This window comes from Amblyomma americanum, chromosome 10 (genome assembly GCF_052857255.1).
Source record: "Amblyomma americanum isolate KBUSLIRL-KWMA chromosome 10, ASM5285725v1, whole genome shotgun sequence".
Lineage (NCBI taxonomy): Eukaryota > Metazoa > Arthropoda > Arachnida > Ixodida > Ixodidae > Amblyomma > Amblyomma americanum.
The window spans coordinates 39,958,495-39,972,988 of NC_135506.1; the positions used below are offsets into that span (position 1 = coordinate 39,958,495).

General features: G+C 46.4%; 1 protein-coding gene across 1 annotated transcript in view; it reads left to right on the plus strand.

Moving 5' to 3' along the window:
- LOC144107963 (uncharacterized) overlaps positions 1-14,494 on the plus strand; it is a 135,853-nt gene that overhangs the window by 28,117 nt on the left and 93,242 nt on the right. The window contains exon 5 of the mRNA XM_077641212.1: positions 4,626-4,677. Coding sequence (XP_077497338.1) covers positions 4,626-4,677 — 52 coding nt within the window. The remainder of the gene's footprint in view (positions 1-4,625; positions 4,678-14,494) is intronic.

The following is a 14,494-nucleotide window of genomic DNA, read 5'->3' on the forward strand; positions in this document are numbered from 1 at the left end:
AGCTTGACAGAGTACAAATGGTGACCGCGAGCCCAGAAAAACATACTAGGTTTACAAACGTTTCGACTGGGGATCAGCCTTTATCACCTTTCGTACATGATATACCACGTGTTCCAGGAAAGCTGGCCACTAATTTTCAAAAAGAGTGTTCTTGAGCTGAAGAGAAGCTTTCAGCACCATAGTAATACCAGTGATCGTGGACGCCAAAAATCAGGCGAATCATGTTAACTAATAAAGTGATGTGAACTAAATTCTAATTGTTAACTTGTAATAATTACGTTTAAGCGCCTGATTGCCGTTAGCCTTGAAGCTGGCCGTCTGTAATAGCCACATAATTTTTTTTTTTGACAACATGGTTACCTTTGTCTTTGTGGCTCTACACGTTTATGCCAGTTCTCGCACAATTCGAGAACTGCGGGCCCGCGGGGACTGCAAACCGACGTCCATCAAATCGCGACACTTCTAGACGCTCGTATCACGTCACATAAAGCCCTTTACATACCGTGACACGTGTTAGCGTTAGGGTTACCGGAGTACTGAGGACACAGGTGCGCATGCGTGACTTTTACCGGAAGCGACCGTGGCACCAGGACGCACTTTTCACCGTGATGCCTTAACGGCCAACGGCTTTCTGCACTCACATTGACCCAGAGTCCTCACATTTTTGGTAAATAATGACCTATCCTCAAACTGGAGGTACTAAAGTGCCGCTGATCCCGAGCGTAGCGAGGCGGCATGTCAAGCAAGTGACCCACGATTTCGTTTCATCGAAGACTCGCATACCCACTTGGTCAAATGACCACAACTTACGCAGTACCTCATCTACTCACTGCACTAACGTGCATTGGTTACCGCAGTGTGCACTCAATTCTTAAATTTGAGAATGAGTAAATGCACTGCGACAGTTGGCATGGTCGGTTGGCAGGGCTTTTAAACCAGCAGAGCTTTTACGCCGTACACATGCCGTATTAAAGGGGCCATGACAGGGTCGTTCTTCATTATGCAGTTTTCTGCTTCAGTAACTAATGCGAGAGCTAATGATTCAATTTGTGTAATTTGGCTGCCCTGGAGGCGCTGCATTTAAAAAAAAATACGATCGAAATTGAGACCGGGAGACTCCTCCCACCGCCAGCGACCGCCATATTGAAAACTCTCGTGACGTAACAAGCACATGCACAGAGCAACGTCGTCTGATCTCGTTGCTGCAATATGCGCAGCGAGGTCTCATTCCCTACTTGCACTTTCACGGGCGATCGAAGTAGCAGTCGTCCCCCATATATGAATGACTGGTACCGCAAAAGCGATTGTAACAGTAACGCAGTTTTTCTTCGGTATAGGTATGGTCCGGTCACACTATAGGCCGATGCGACGGCGATCGACGGTCGGTGGGCTGATCGGTACGCAAATGCCGTCGCTGACGCACTGGTCTGTCACGCTAGGCCGACGGCGACGCGAGCACGATCAACGATCGCGTATCGTAGTAATGTTAGTCAGCTTAGTGGGAACCAGAAGAGAGTGATAGGGGACTAGTTGGTATGACATTCTATAAACTTAAGAATTTTAAAACTTATTGGACCTCATGCTAGCCACGGCGACATACGCGATGTGCACGCACCAGCGAAGCTGTGCTTTCATTCGGTGCCTGCGCATAGGACCGATCGGCGAGGCAAGCGACACGGGTAGAAAACGGTGCACGACGGTGCCACTCGCCGCCGTCGCCTGGGCTTGTGCGGCCGAGCGAAAGCTTCACGCCCGGTGAGGCGACGGCCGGAAAAACTGCGCTTGTGTACCTTATCCGTGTCCAAAAAAAAGCGAAACAAGCGGCTACATATCATATCGTCACACTATGTTACTAATCAGTGAGGAATTTTTGCCATATTCTTGAATTTCAGGGGACGGTGGACCACCGGCCCCTTTCCTGACGAGGCCTAGCGAGTACCCAGAATTCGTGTGTGCGATTTCAGCGATTGCGGACAGTGAATTCGCAAGTTTTAGCGCCTGCAAACAGCTGTCGAGCGTAGTTTGGCTACAGCGCCCTCAAAGCGACGACTGCCTACATCGCAGGACGCGGTACAATAAGGGGGAAGTGCCGATATATGTGACCCGGTCTGCATAGCATGTGCAGAAGGCAGCCGGCAGCAGCCGTCGGCGTTAACTGTGGACAACAAATCTGGTTGTTTTCATTAATTCTAGTAATGTCCGAACGTATATTTAGCTAAACCAATCTAAAATTAAATTTTGGTGACATAAGAGAAAGCAGATATAGTTAGCGGAAAGCGCCGGTATCCTACGCGAAGCGTTTCCCAAGCAGGCGATATAGCATCATCGGCTCTTATTGCAGTGTTATCATGGTGTGTAGATGAGTGAAAGTGCAATTTGTGAGAAAGTACGTAATATTTAAGATAAGGATAACCCACCTGGCGTTTTATGCCATGCAAACGAGCAGTACAGTTTGCGCAAAGCCATGTAAACAACCTCAGCGCGGGGCTGCAGTTGTAATCGTCGCACTCCTGGGGCACAATGCGCACTCACAGGAAAATGCTGTACTATTATTTTGAAGCACTCATTTAGACGGCGGCGACTATACTTCGGTGCGGACAGTGAAGGCATCCAAGTAACGTAGGGTATTGCAAGCGGCTTGGTTCCTGCAAAAAGGTTCTATGAGTCGAAGTATACGTATGTTCGACTTACAAACGCGTACATGCAGTGAGAGAATGAAGCCTGCCATTACAACAATAAACTAAATTCTGTGTATCTGCTTGACCTAACGGTTCGACCAGGCGTCCGGTTGCGCTTAGGGTGCAACTCGCCCCAATTGGTCCGAAGAAAGCAATAGAAGCTCCTTTTAAGCAGTTTCCGCCCGCTGGTGGCACTGCGTGTGAACGTGGTTTCTCGCCACTCATGGCGGCGAACGGGAGCACGCTGACTCATCGTCGCCTCATGGCTTTATATGACTGCAGCAACCTTCCCGCAAAGTCCACGCATACGTTTAATGTCCGAGCCAATCCGGGCCTACATGCATCTTTGAATGTAGTGTCGGCAGTCCTATAGTCCTATGCTGTCGGCATCTGTATTCTTTTGTCTTGTATTGTCCTTTCTTGTGTATGGCGGCACGCTTATTGTCATTTCTCTCTGTCACATCATAAAATTTGTACCATTGTATCTGTATTACTGAAATTACGTTGCACCATATGTCTGTCATCAGTGCTGTTGTGCATTTTGTAAAGTTCTTTTGGTTAAAATAAAGGGCGTTTTAGTCGCGAGGTAGGGTCCTCGGCGATCGCAAGGTACCTGTCGAAGGTCAGTTGTCGAACATCGGCGTTTGTTTTTTTGTTTTTGTTGTTTGCTTTCCATTACGCCTTTTTGGTGCTCCTATTCATAAAACAAAGCAAAGAAAAAGACAACGCTCATCTGATCTATATTTTGTTTCGTGCAACGTAAATAAGGTTAGATTCATCGTCTACTGCCGCATCAACGCAGCGGTAGTGAATTCGCCGCCGCCAGCGAAACAGTGGTACCCGTGCTGTTTCTGGAAGTCCTGGTGCTACGGTACGAAATTACGGTATGCTAAATGTCTTTTCTGGCGCGCTTCTACGGTACGCGGCATCGCATGTGCAATCGGGCTCCCCGTGCTACATTAAGGTAACAAACAGGGTACACGATATGATACAGGTGTCTATTGTCTTAAGTAACACCGAACGTTGGGCGAGCTGGTTGAAGTTCATATTCGAAAAAAGCGCGAACAACTGACGGGGAAAACACAAGAAGAACCGACGACACAGGCGCTGAACTAACAACTGGGGGTTTATTTCATAAAGACACAAATAAATACATCACGAGACTAGATAAAGACACTGCTGTCAGAGAGCCGAGTCACACGATAAAATTTGCTAAGTAACACGTGTCACACGCCACGAAAAAACCAACGAATAAAGGATTTAATTTATTGCAAGGCAGAACCAAAAAAATCAAACTTACAGTCAGCCAAGGCCATGGAAGCATGGCTAATGCAGGGCTTCAGGCAATTTCTTACATAGAAGGCTTCCATAATCTGACGAACCACCTCATCGCCATGCTTAAACAAGGTGTTCGTTTGGCTGCATCGTGCGAAAATACTTGCGCTTTCGAAAGCACGAAGGGAAATTCTGGACAAAAGCGTTTTTGAACCGCAGAGTTTATTAACGCGATGTTTTCATACATTGCATGATTTTGCCATCGCAATCATATCTGCAAATCTCCCGTCGTCAGGCTTGCATTCTTTATTTGCTTTTAACTTTTTTACTATGGCCAAAAGCGTCCCTCATTGGTTTTTTATAACAGCCTCAACTGCTACATTCGAGCAATGCAAAATCTCTAAAATAAAGGTCTTGCTATACATCAGAATAATGTACGATTTCCTTCAATATTTCCACAACAGTACATTACAATTTTCCAATGTTAAAAATTTTTGCACGAGAATGTTGGACATGTGGAGGCTTGTACATAGCGGGAATAACCGAAACATAACATAACACTTTAACACAAGTGTTAAGTTGTGGTTCTTGCCGAGAATTTGTCACAAAGAAGACTGAAAAATGACGTTTAGATTGTTTTGACTATTGAGATTGACATTATTTTCATTACAGGCGTACTACCTGAACCAGGGTTCGTTCGAAGAAAACGTTGGCGACATCATGAGTAAGCATATAAAAATGTCTTATTAAAGTTTTAAATGAAAAGCATGGCTGTTAGCAAAACATGTTCAGGTGACAGCTCATGAAATATTATAAGAAAAGTGCGCCGTAGGACAGGACGGAGAGGCGTGTGTCTTTTCGGCTCCATTGCCCCTTGCTGTCCTGCAGCGCCGTTTCTTTTCTTTAAATGTACCATGGTGATAGCCTCGTGCTAAACATTCTCCGTGGCACATGGCATAAACATCTGCTTCGAGTCACGTGGTATTAACAACGGTAGCGAAAAAGGGCAACGGAAGTCGTTACCTCACGCTTTCTACTGCCGGAGAACAGCCCCTGTCCATACATACTAAAACGCCGTTCTTAGTCGGGCGCCCGAATTAGAGCGCCACGAGATCCCATCCAGGTATGGAGGAAGAAATTAGCGTCCATGCAAGGCCCTCCTAGCCTTTTACGTTGTTTCAGAGCTCAGCTCCTAGACGCCGCCCCCGGGTTCAGCGGCGTGCCTCGATGTAGACGCAATTGAGCGCGTTGAACAGCGGGGCATAAAAGACGGCGGTAGCGACGACAGCGCGAGGAGAAAAGCAGAGGAGGAGGATACGGTGGCAGCGTGAAGCAAGACCTACTGAACTAGAGACCTGCACACTTGGCACTGCTTCAGCGCGCACATTTTAGTTCATGCCTTTTGCCGCTAGGGAAGGGCAGCTACGGGCGGCGTGGCGCTACAGTTAACCTGTTGGGAAAGATGGCGTCGGTTATTTTACTTCAAGAATGTAGTAGTTTTGTCATTTGTCTACGTTTTGAGTATTCATCATTCATCCATTGCCTTAGCAAAAATGCCAGGTAGTCTCACGCATGCATGCGCGAAAACAGAATATTCGCCGCTAGGATTTACAGAGATGTCATATTTGCATCGTTCATTACTACGTTTCAAAATAATAAGGCAGGACAAATGCACAGGGAGGCAGTGAGAGGAGAAAAATAATTTGTGAAAGGCAGACGATGATGATGATCATGACAAACAAAAAGTTCAACCGAGCGCCCTCAACGGCCATAAAGTTAACGAAAGTTGGCGCACGCAGTCCTATAGGACCCCGCCAAGTGTGCAGGTGTCTAGTTCAGTAGGTCTTGGCGTGAAGGCCGGTTTTGCGCCTGCGACCCGAGTAGAGTGCGCCGCCGTCTTCTAGCCGATGACGTCCTCGGTGAGGTACGCATCGCTCGCCAGAGTAGCGCGCTGTAAGCACGCTGGTCCTTCGCCCGAGGCGAGAACCATCGGCGGCGGAGCGCTGTGAGCGCTGCCCAGCTCGCAACCCAAAGCCGTCTCTGTTCGTCACTGCGTGCTCCGTATGCGGTCGCCTATCCGTGTACAGCAGCAACTGCAATCATAAATCACATTACCGAGACACATGATCGTCAGCAATTTTTTCTTGTACCCCTCCTTTGAGTAACTGCCGCTGAGGTGCTAGAGCCCCTCCAACCTCAGACGCTATAGCGATAACTCAGGCTGTTGTTGATAGCGCTCGGACAAGACGTTCTTCAAAACAACGTGACTTTCGAGACACTTTGCCTCAGGCCGAGGTCCTCGTAGGGTAATTCTTTTCTTTGCTTTCCTACATAGTCGAAATGAAAAACTAGCCTGTTCTGTCGGTAATTCCATAGAACGCTTCGCCGGTAAGGCCACGAAGGACGCGTGCGTCAAGAACGGGTAGTCTGGAGTCTGCGCAACTTGCGGACACGTGGGCGAAACGGGTCTCGGAGAATCCTTTCAGCGGTCTTTCTGTAATTATTTGGGCTGCAGCCTTCGTTATCAGCCTTCGCAGGATGGTAACATCTAGATACATATAGTGTAGACTAAGAGGGAACGCAAGAACAGTGATGCGGAATCCAATCAAACAGTTGGCGGTAAGAGGGAAAGTAGAGGAATAGGCTCTCGCTGCACAACAGATATCCAGGTTTCACTGAGGATGAGGGCCTTAATATCTAATCAATGAACGCGACTCCGGCAGCTATCATCACGGAGCGCGCAGCATGTGTAGGAAGTAGGATGGTCAGAGAGGCTATCGGCAAGCTGTCTAAGCGGACAAAAAATCAGACGGCGAAACGACAAAGCATGAAAGCATCTAGCCCCACAGACAAAATAGAACTAGCAGAGATATCAAAGCTAATTAATAAGCTCAAGGTAACCGACATAACGAAGTTTAATATAGAGAGAATCGAGCATGCTCCAAAGAACAGAGGTAGTCTAGACGCGGTTAAGAGAAAACTGGGCACATGCAAAAATTAGATATGTATGCATTAAAACATAAAGATGGAAATGTCATCATCAATATCGATAAGATAGTTAAAGAAGCCGAAGAGCTCTACACAAAGCTATACAGTAGATGATGTAATTATGACGTCAGTGCGAGGCAGTAGGGCACAACATTGGCACATCCCGTGTGTAACGAAGAGGAAGTAAAGAAAGGCCTAAAGGACGAATGCAAAGGTATGCAGCTCGTGAGGATGAGATAACGGCAGATAAGATTATGAAGAAAATGCATTTGTATGGCGCAAGGGCTTCTCTGACCAAAGAGCGCCATGGCGGTATTTGCTTCTACTCGAGGTGGGGTCGAACACCCCATTTCACAAGCATTTCTTTATAAATAATCCGAGCACTAGACCATGCAGGGAAAGCTTGTACACATCGTATCTCCAGTCGGCACCCGATGGCAGTGGGGATCGAACCCATAAGAGCAGATCTGTTGAAGGACGGTAGGGAGATTGTGTTAGAAAAAACAAAGTGGTCGGATTTTAACGTAATTAAACCGAGTAGACGTACGAAAGTGTTTAGCCTGGTTGGCTCATGTTTTGCTTTGCTGGGATGTCGCCCCGTCTGGCGACGATAGTAGACTAAAGCTGAGATATTTGTGAGTTGGTAAGCATTCATGGTGGGTGAACAGCGCAACAAAGGCGGTCTTGCCTTTTTCTTGCCTTTGTTGCGCTGTTCAGGTCAAGTTCCGATTGATGTTAGGCTGATCAAATTTGTTCGCGCCACTGGTAAAAGTTGATGAAGATGACGACGAGCAATATATGTTGCAGTTCAACACGAGTCCTGATCTGCTGCGGCGATAGCATAGTGCCCTCGAGCAATGGCCAACAAAGCTGATTTCTTCGCGCCGCCGTGGGCTCAAAACCCAGTCTAAGCGATTGAGGCACCCGTGTGCTGTGCGATGTCAGTGCACGTTAAAGATCCCCAGGTGGTCGAAATTATTCCGGAGCCCTCCACTACGGCACCTATTCTTCCTTTCTTCTTTCACTCCCTCCTTTATCCCTTCCCTTACGGCGCTGTTCAGGTGTCCAAAGATATATGAGACAGATACTGCGCCATTTCCTTCCCCAAAAACCAATTATTATTATTATTATTATTATTATTATTATTATTATTATTATTATTATTATTATTATTATTATTATTATTATTATTATTATTATTATTATTATTATTATTATATTTATCTTATTTCTGCACCCTCAAGATCAGGGATGCGACAAGATTCTTGGTTGAGTTTCATACCCTTAAGCAGTGTTTTGGCTTAAAACAGTCACCCTGTATACGCAAAGTCTAATGACCTCGAACGTAGCATACGATTCGAAGAGCGGTAATTATTCTTAATCCAAAAGAAAAGACACCTCAAGGACATCAAAAATTACAGACAGATCAGCTTACTGTCGCATATAACGTATTTACTTAGGTAACTGCTAATAGAGGCAGGACGTCCTTAGGTTTCGATCAATCAACGAATCAGGCAGGCTTTCAAACGAGCTACACGACAGTAGACTATATTCACAATGTCAGTCAGGTGGTAGAAAATTGCGCCGAATATAACAAACCCTTATACATATAGCCTTCGTAGTTTAACATGTAGCCTTCATAGTCATGCTGGCATTATGGAATCAGGGTGCATATGAGCTTTAAGTAAAAATACCGGAAGATATCCACAACACTGACTCGCCACACTTCTCCTAAATTCCAGTGAGGAAAGGTGTCAGGCAGGGAGGCACAATATCACCAGATCTATTCGCCGCCTTTTAACAAGATGTATGCAGAGTCCTGGATTGGGAACCGTCGGGGATAATGGTTAATGGAGGATACCTCAGTCATCTGTGATTAGGTTATGGCATTGCCTTGCTACGTTACTCAGAGAATGAACTGCCAAGCATGATCAATGACTTAGGCGGCCAGAGCATAAAGGTGATCCTCAATAATATCTAGAAAACCAAAGTGATGTTCAACAGCCTCGGAACGGAACAACAGCTCACAATTGGTAACGCGGCGCTGGACGTGGTAAGAGAATGCGTCTACCTAGAGCACGTAGTCACTCCACATCCGGATGACGACAGTGAAAAAACAAAAATTAGAACGGTTTGGTGCACATTCGGAAGGTTTTCGCAGTTCATGAATGACAGTTTACCATTATCCTCCAAGAGAAAAGTAAAAGCCGCCGCGGTGGATTAGTGGTTATGGCGCTCGGCTGCTGACCCGAATGACGCGGGTTCGATCCCAGGCCACGACGGTCGGCCGCATTTTGAGGAAGGCGAAATTCTAGAGGCCCGTGTACTGTGCGATATCAACGCACGTTAAATAACCCCAGGTGGTCAAAATTTCCGGCACTCTTCACTACGAAGTCCCTCATAGCCTGGTCGCTTTGAGACGTTAAACCCCCCTAAATCAAACCAAACCAAACCACAAAAGTATATAGCAGCAGCATCTTACCGCTACCCACATATAGGGCAGAAAAGTGGAGGCTAACAAAAAGGGTGCAACTTAAATTGAGGACAGCGCAGGCAGCTATGGGAAGGAAATTGACAGCTGTAATGTTAAGAGACAGGAGGACGGTCGAGTCGGCCAGGGAATAAACGCGGGTTAATGATAAGCTAATCGAAATCAGGCAAAAGAAAATGGCTTTGACAGGGCATGTAATGCGAAGGCAGATTAACCGACACTCTTTAAGGGCAACGAACTGATTACCAAATGGGAGCGAACTTCGCAGGGAGTGGCAGAAAGTTATGTGGGCGGATGCGATTAAAAAGTTTGCATCGATACGGTGGCCGCAGCTGGCAAACGACAGGGTTAATTGTAGAGACATGGGAGAGGCCTTTGTACTCCATAAAGCGCCGTCAGGCTGATGATGATGATGATGATGACGACGACGACGACGACGACGACGATGATGATGATGATGATTTGCTTAAAAAGCTACAAAAACTTGGGCAACATTTCCACTGACGTTTAATATGAACTCGAAATCATTAAAATGGCCAACTCCTACGTAGTATGTAAGACACTCTTCAGCGATCGCTGTGGGAAATTGCTTAAAGACCCCCTCGTCCGGTCAGATTCGTCGCAAATCCTGAGGAGGGTCTCAGATGTTGCCAGCGCTACTTCAGCCAGTCTCTGCAATGTGTTTGTGGCGGCGTTCACGTCCTTCTCTTTGTCATCCTTGAACACCCGCTCATTCTGCTTTTTGCAATCGTATTCGGCTGCTGTTGGCGTTTCCCAGCCTTGGAGCCAAATCGGTTTCGCATTGAGGGTTCTGAGATTGTTTGCTGCATCTGAAATCATACAGCGACATCCGCCATTTCCAGCTGTGCACATGAAACCGGTGCACGCGTAAAATTGAAAGACACCGTCCTAATCCTCGCGGCAATGATTGCTGGCAGTAGGATGCTTGCTTCATACCAGCGTACGTCGGAAACAGTAGCGACGTGCGCGGAAAGCTGATTTAGAGCGACATCTAGATATATGGGTGTCATTCGGAGAGATCACAGTGTCATCGTCGATGTCAATGGAGTCGTTATTATCGTGTCAGTGGCGTTGTCCGTGAACGTCCTAACCCTTATATCGTAAAATCTCCACGCTGTCCCACTGCTTCGTAAGTTAACCTGGGGAACAGCATCGACTAATGCGTAATGAGACCTCCACATCCATGCCATTCCTACAGCCTTATCCCCATGCCCGTAACGACCAGTTACCTTGCACTTTCTAGTCCTGAACCCCACCACCGTACCCCTTGACATCCAACTCGACCATGGCTCATAACTGCACTCAGCTATCGCCACATTCTCAAGAAAAGCCATTCACTAAAGCTTGTTGTTGGCGCAAATGCGAGTTTAACGGCATCAAATCAAAAGGCATCCTGCACACCTGCCAAACTTACTCAACATTCCAAATGACATTCACGTTTTGCACCACCCTGGATAACGCTGAAATTTCCACTACCACAGGAGTAAACAATTAATAAATTTTTTCTGGCATATCAAAGTACGGAATCTACTTTGAAGAGCCCCAAAAGACCATTGCTTCACTATAAGAACACTATCAGTTCAGCATTCTCTGTACAATCTTTCGCAACTGCGCAATCGAGCACTTTATCCGCTTATGTTGCTTGTGGCGCGCACTACACGCCTGACGACCTGCAGAATAGCTTAAACCGATTTTATTCCAACGAACGTTATGAGTGCATGGTTTGCAGGTTGAGACGACCGACGCGCATGCCTGGTAGCGTAGGTAATGCTATAACTGCGGTGAGACTCGATCAGTTGATTATTGCTCATCCTAAAACATAAATGCGTACAGCTGCCCTACGAGGGACATAAATATTCCTTATTTAAAAATACAACTTTACCATAAATCTGCAAAAAACATCAAAATTCAGGTGGCCATTTTTATAATATGTAGGAGGCTGTAAATACCAACGGGAGCTCCTCTAAAGGCCAGCCCTTCCGATGGACTTTCTGCCTAACGTAGACACAACGTAATAGTGCAGCAGGTATGTCAAGAATTTCGTCCTGATTTGGACAAGATCAGTAAAATCATAGACACAAGGCTATGAAAATGTCGCTCACGCACCACATTACACAATTCTTGCTTGCTCATGTGGGACCCGAGCAGGGGCCTGGCCCTCAGGCTTCCACCTGCCGCAAATCAAGGGTCCACTTCGGGCCCCTGTCTCTTCACTAGCACAGAACATGAGGAGCGCGCCAAAATCCGTGTCTCAGCCATACCACGCAACTCGCACACCGAGCCACAATAGCCCCGAAGGCATCTCCATGCACGCTGGATTCAGCTGTGGCTGACCGACGGCTCTCCGATACAGGTGGCTATTGAAGAGCACGCCAGCAGGAGCTCGCCATAGAAAGCGCTATAGACCATGCCACATGTCTCCACACGGACCACCAAAACTTAAGAAGCAGTAATAGAGACTCGCGGTAAGAGTTAGCGCTTTCGGCGAGCTGCTCAATGCAACGTCAGCCGGCTTGCCTAAAGTGCCTCACCCTTGCTTTGTGACGCTTCTCGGCCTCACTAGTTCCTGGCCGTCGGTCTGACCTTTAGTCGCGCTGGACCCTTTGCCACTTAAAGCGCATGGTCCGGGTGGCGGCCGTCGCCTTGGAAGAAAACCACCAGCACTGTTCGTCATTACCAGCCGCGAAACCACAGACACCTGACATTCACACAAGCCCTGCAGCGCCACCCCGGAAGCCGAAGAATGCCCACCACTTCCGCTTGTCATTGTCATATCACCTTGGCTGCCACCGGCGACGACGTAACAGCATATCAAATAGATTACAATCAACACACCTATCAGTGAGGTCCGCAGGCAATGTCGTCCGGCTTGCCTAAAATGCCTCACCTTTGCTTTGGGTGGCTAAAACATATTTACCCTCTTTTTGCTAAGAGTACTAGTTTTCCTGGTCTCTTTGTACTGCCGAGCTCATGCTGCTGTATTGCCCTTGAAAATAAGTGCACACGTGTGTTGCTTGAGCTTTCAATCCTCTTCGGCGATAGCGAGCAGCATCTTGGGCCTAATACTTGCGGTGGCGCCGACAGCAACAATTGCGTGTTAGCAGCACTGGACGATATCAAGGCTGGTCGAACATCAATTCTAGCCGAAATTAAAGCAATTCGCACCCAACTGGCTAAACACGAGAAAATCTGTAAACAAATTACCGAAATAGAAAACGACTGCGTTTCTTTATGCTCTCAGCAGCAGTTAGCGTGAAGCGTATCGCAGAGAATAATGCGACAAAAATAGACGACATTGCGCGTAGAATAGATCACTCAGACGATAAATCTCACCGTCCTAGCCTTTTTGTGTCTGTGAAAAATACCGATCGAGAAACTTGGGCGGAATATGAAAAAAAAAATAATTTTCGAACTTTGCGATACCAAACTCCATGCTTCAATGAACGAGCGCACCGACTCGGGCGTTCGGACAGTAAGAAAAACAGAGAAATAGTGATAAGATGTGCACACTTTAAAATTAAAGAAGTTCTTACTAATTCCAACAAAATGAAATGGAAAAAATTTAGCATTTCCGAAAAACAATGCCAGAACACTCGCCTAGCCTTTAAAAATCACCTGCAGCTCGCAAAAGGCCAATATGTAAAATTCACCCTCTGGTACAATATGCTGACTATTGGAAATGCCACATACACATTTTATCAAGATGCACAACATGCAGTACCTCGCTCCCTATAGCTATGCCCTAGTCCCTTGTACTGCGCGGCTTTAAACTCCGTATCATTCTTTCATGACCTAAGAGATCTCCTTCCTCAACGCGATGCCCTCACCAGTCTGACACCATCCAATGCAATGTCGTCGCGCAAAGTGGAACATGGCTCAATGAGCAAGTAGATTAAAGAGAAGCGCAGACCATATTTCCGAACTTATATATTTTCAGGCGAAATCGTGTAGGTAAGCGAGGCTGTTTCGTGCTGGTAGCCGCCCTCCGTAACCTTGATTTTTTTTTTAATTTAAAGATTGACTCACCCCTTGAAATATTGTTCCTCTGCTACAGCACCTCGTTTCTGCCCATATTACCTGCAGTATTTACCGTGCTCCAGACAGCGACACTTCGTTCGTTTCATTATATATTTCTTGACGCTGTTAACGCTTTATCCTCGAAAATTCCGCATGCTACTATATTTAAATTAGGCGATTCTAACTTCCGCGCGATAATCTGGTCTTGCCCTTCTGAGATCACATCAAATTCCACAGAATGCTATTTTGGGGACATATGTCAAAAAATTTTGCTTTAACCCAACTAGTTTATTCCCTAAAAAAGCAAACTGCACAGTCATCGAGCATACTTGATTTCATACTAACGGCCCATCCAGAGAACCTGTGAACCTGTGACTTAGTGATCATTCGATAATCTGCGCCATGTTTCTAGGCCACCTACCAAAACAAAAGAAAGCAATCAAATTACTCTCTTTATGATAAAGGCGAATATAGAAACGTTAACAGTGAACTTGACAGTTTCAATACTTAGCTTTTAATCGACTTTGAACAAAGGTCTAGCGAGATATAACTGTCTGCTCGTTCAGAATAAAATGAATAATCTCATCCAACGGTAAATTCATAAAATTATGGTGAGCGAGCGCGCTTCTACCACTTGAATCAATAATACAGTACAACGCTTCGATAACAAGAAGAAAAGGCTCTTTCGGACTACCAGACGTAATGACAACCCTAGCACATGGAAGGAATATTACGAGGCCAGAAAAGCTTATAGCGCCCGAATTTTTAAAGCTATGCAACCATTTTTGAACACTACGCTCCCCGAAACAGCGACGTCGTGCTCCATTCTGACCTATCGATATATTCATATCATCAATTGAAGCAATGTTAGGCTCTGTAACCCGCTCCCTCATGTAATACCCCTCCAATGGGGCCTTTGAGGGAGTCATAAATAAATAGCGGGCATGAGTAAGGCAGCGCGTTTCTACCGCTTCGGCCAGCTGCAACCACAGCATCCGGGCCCCAAGCATTAAGCTGCCCCAGG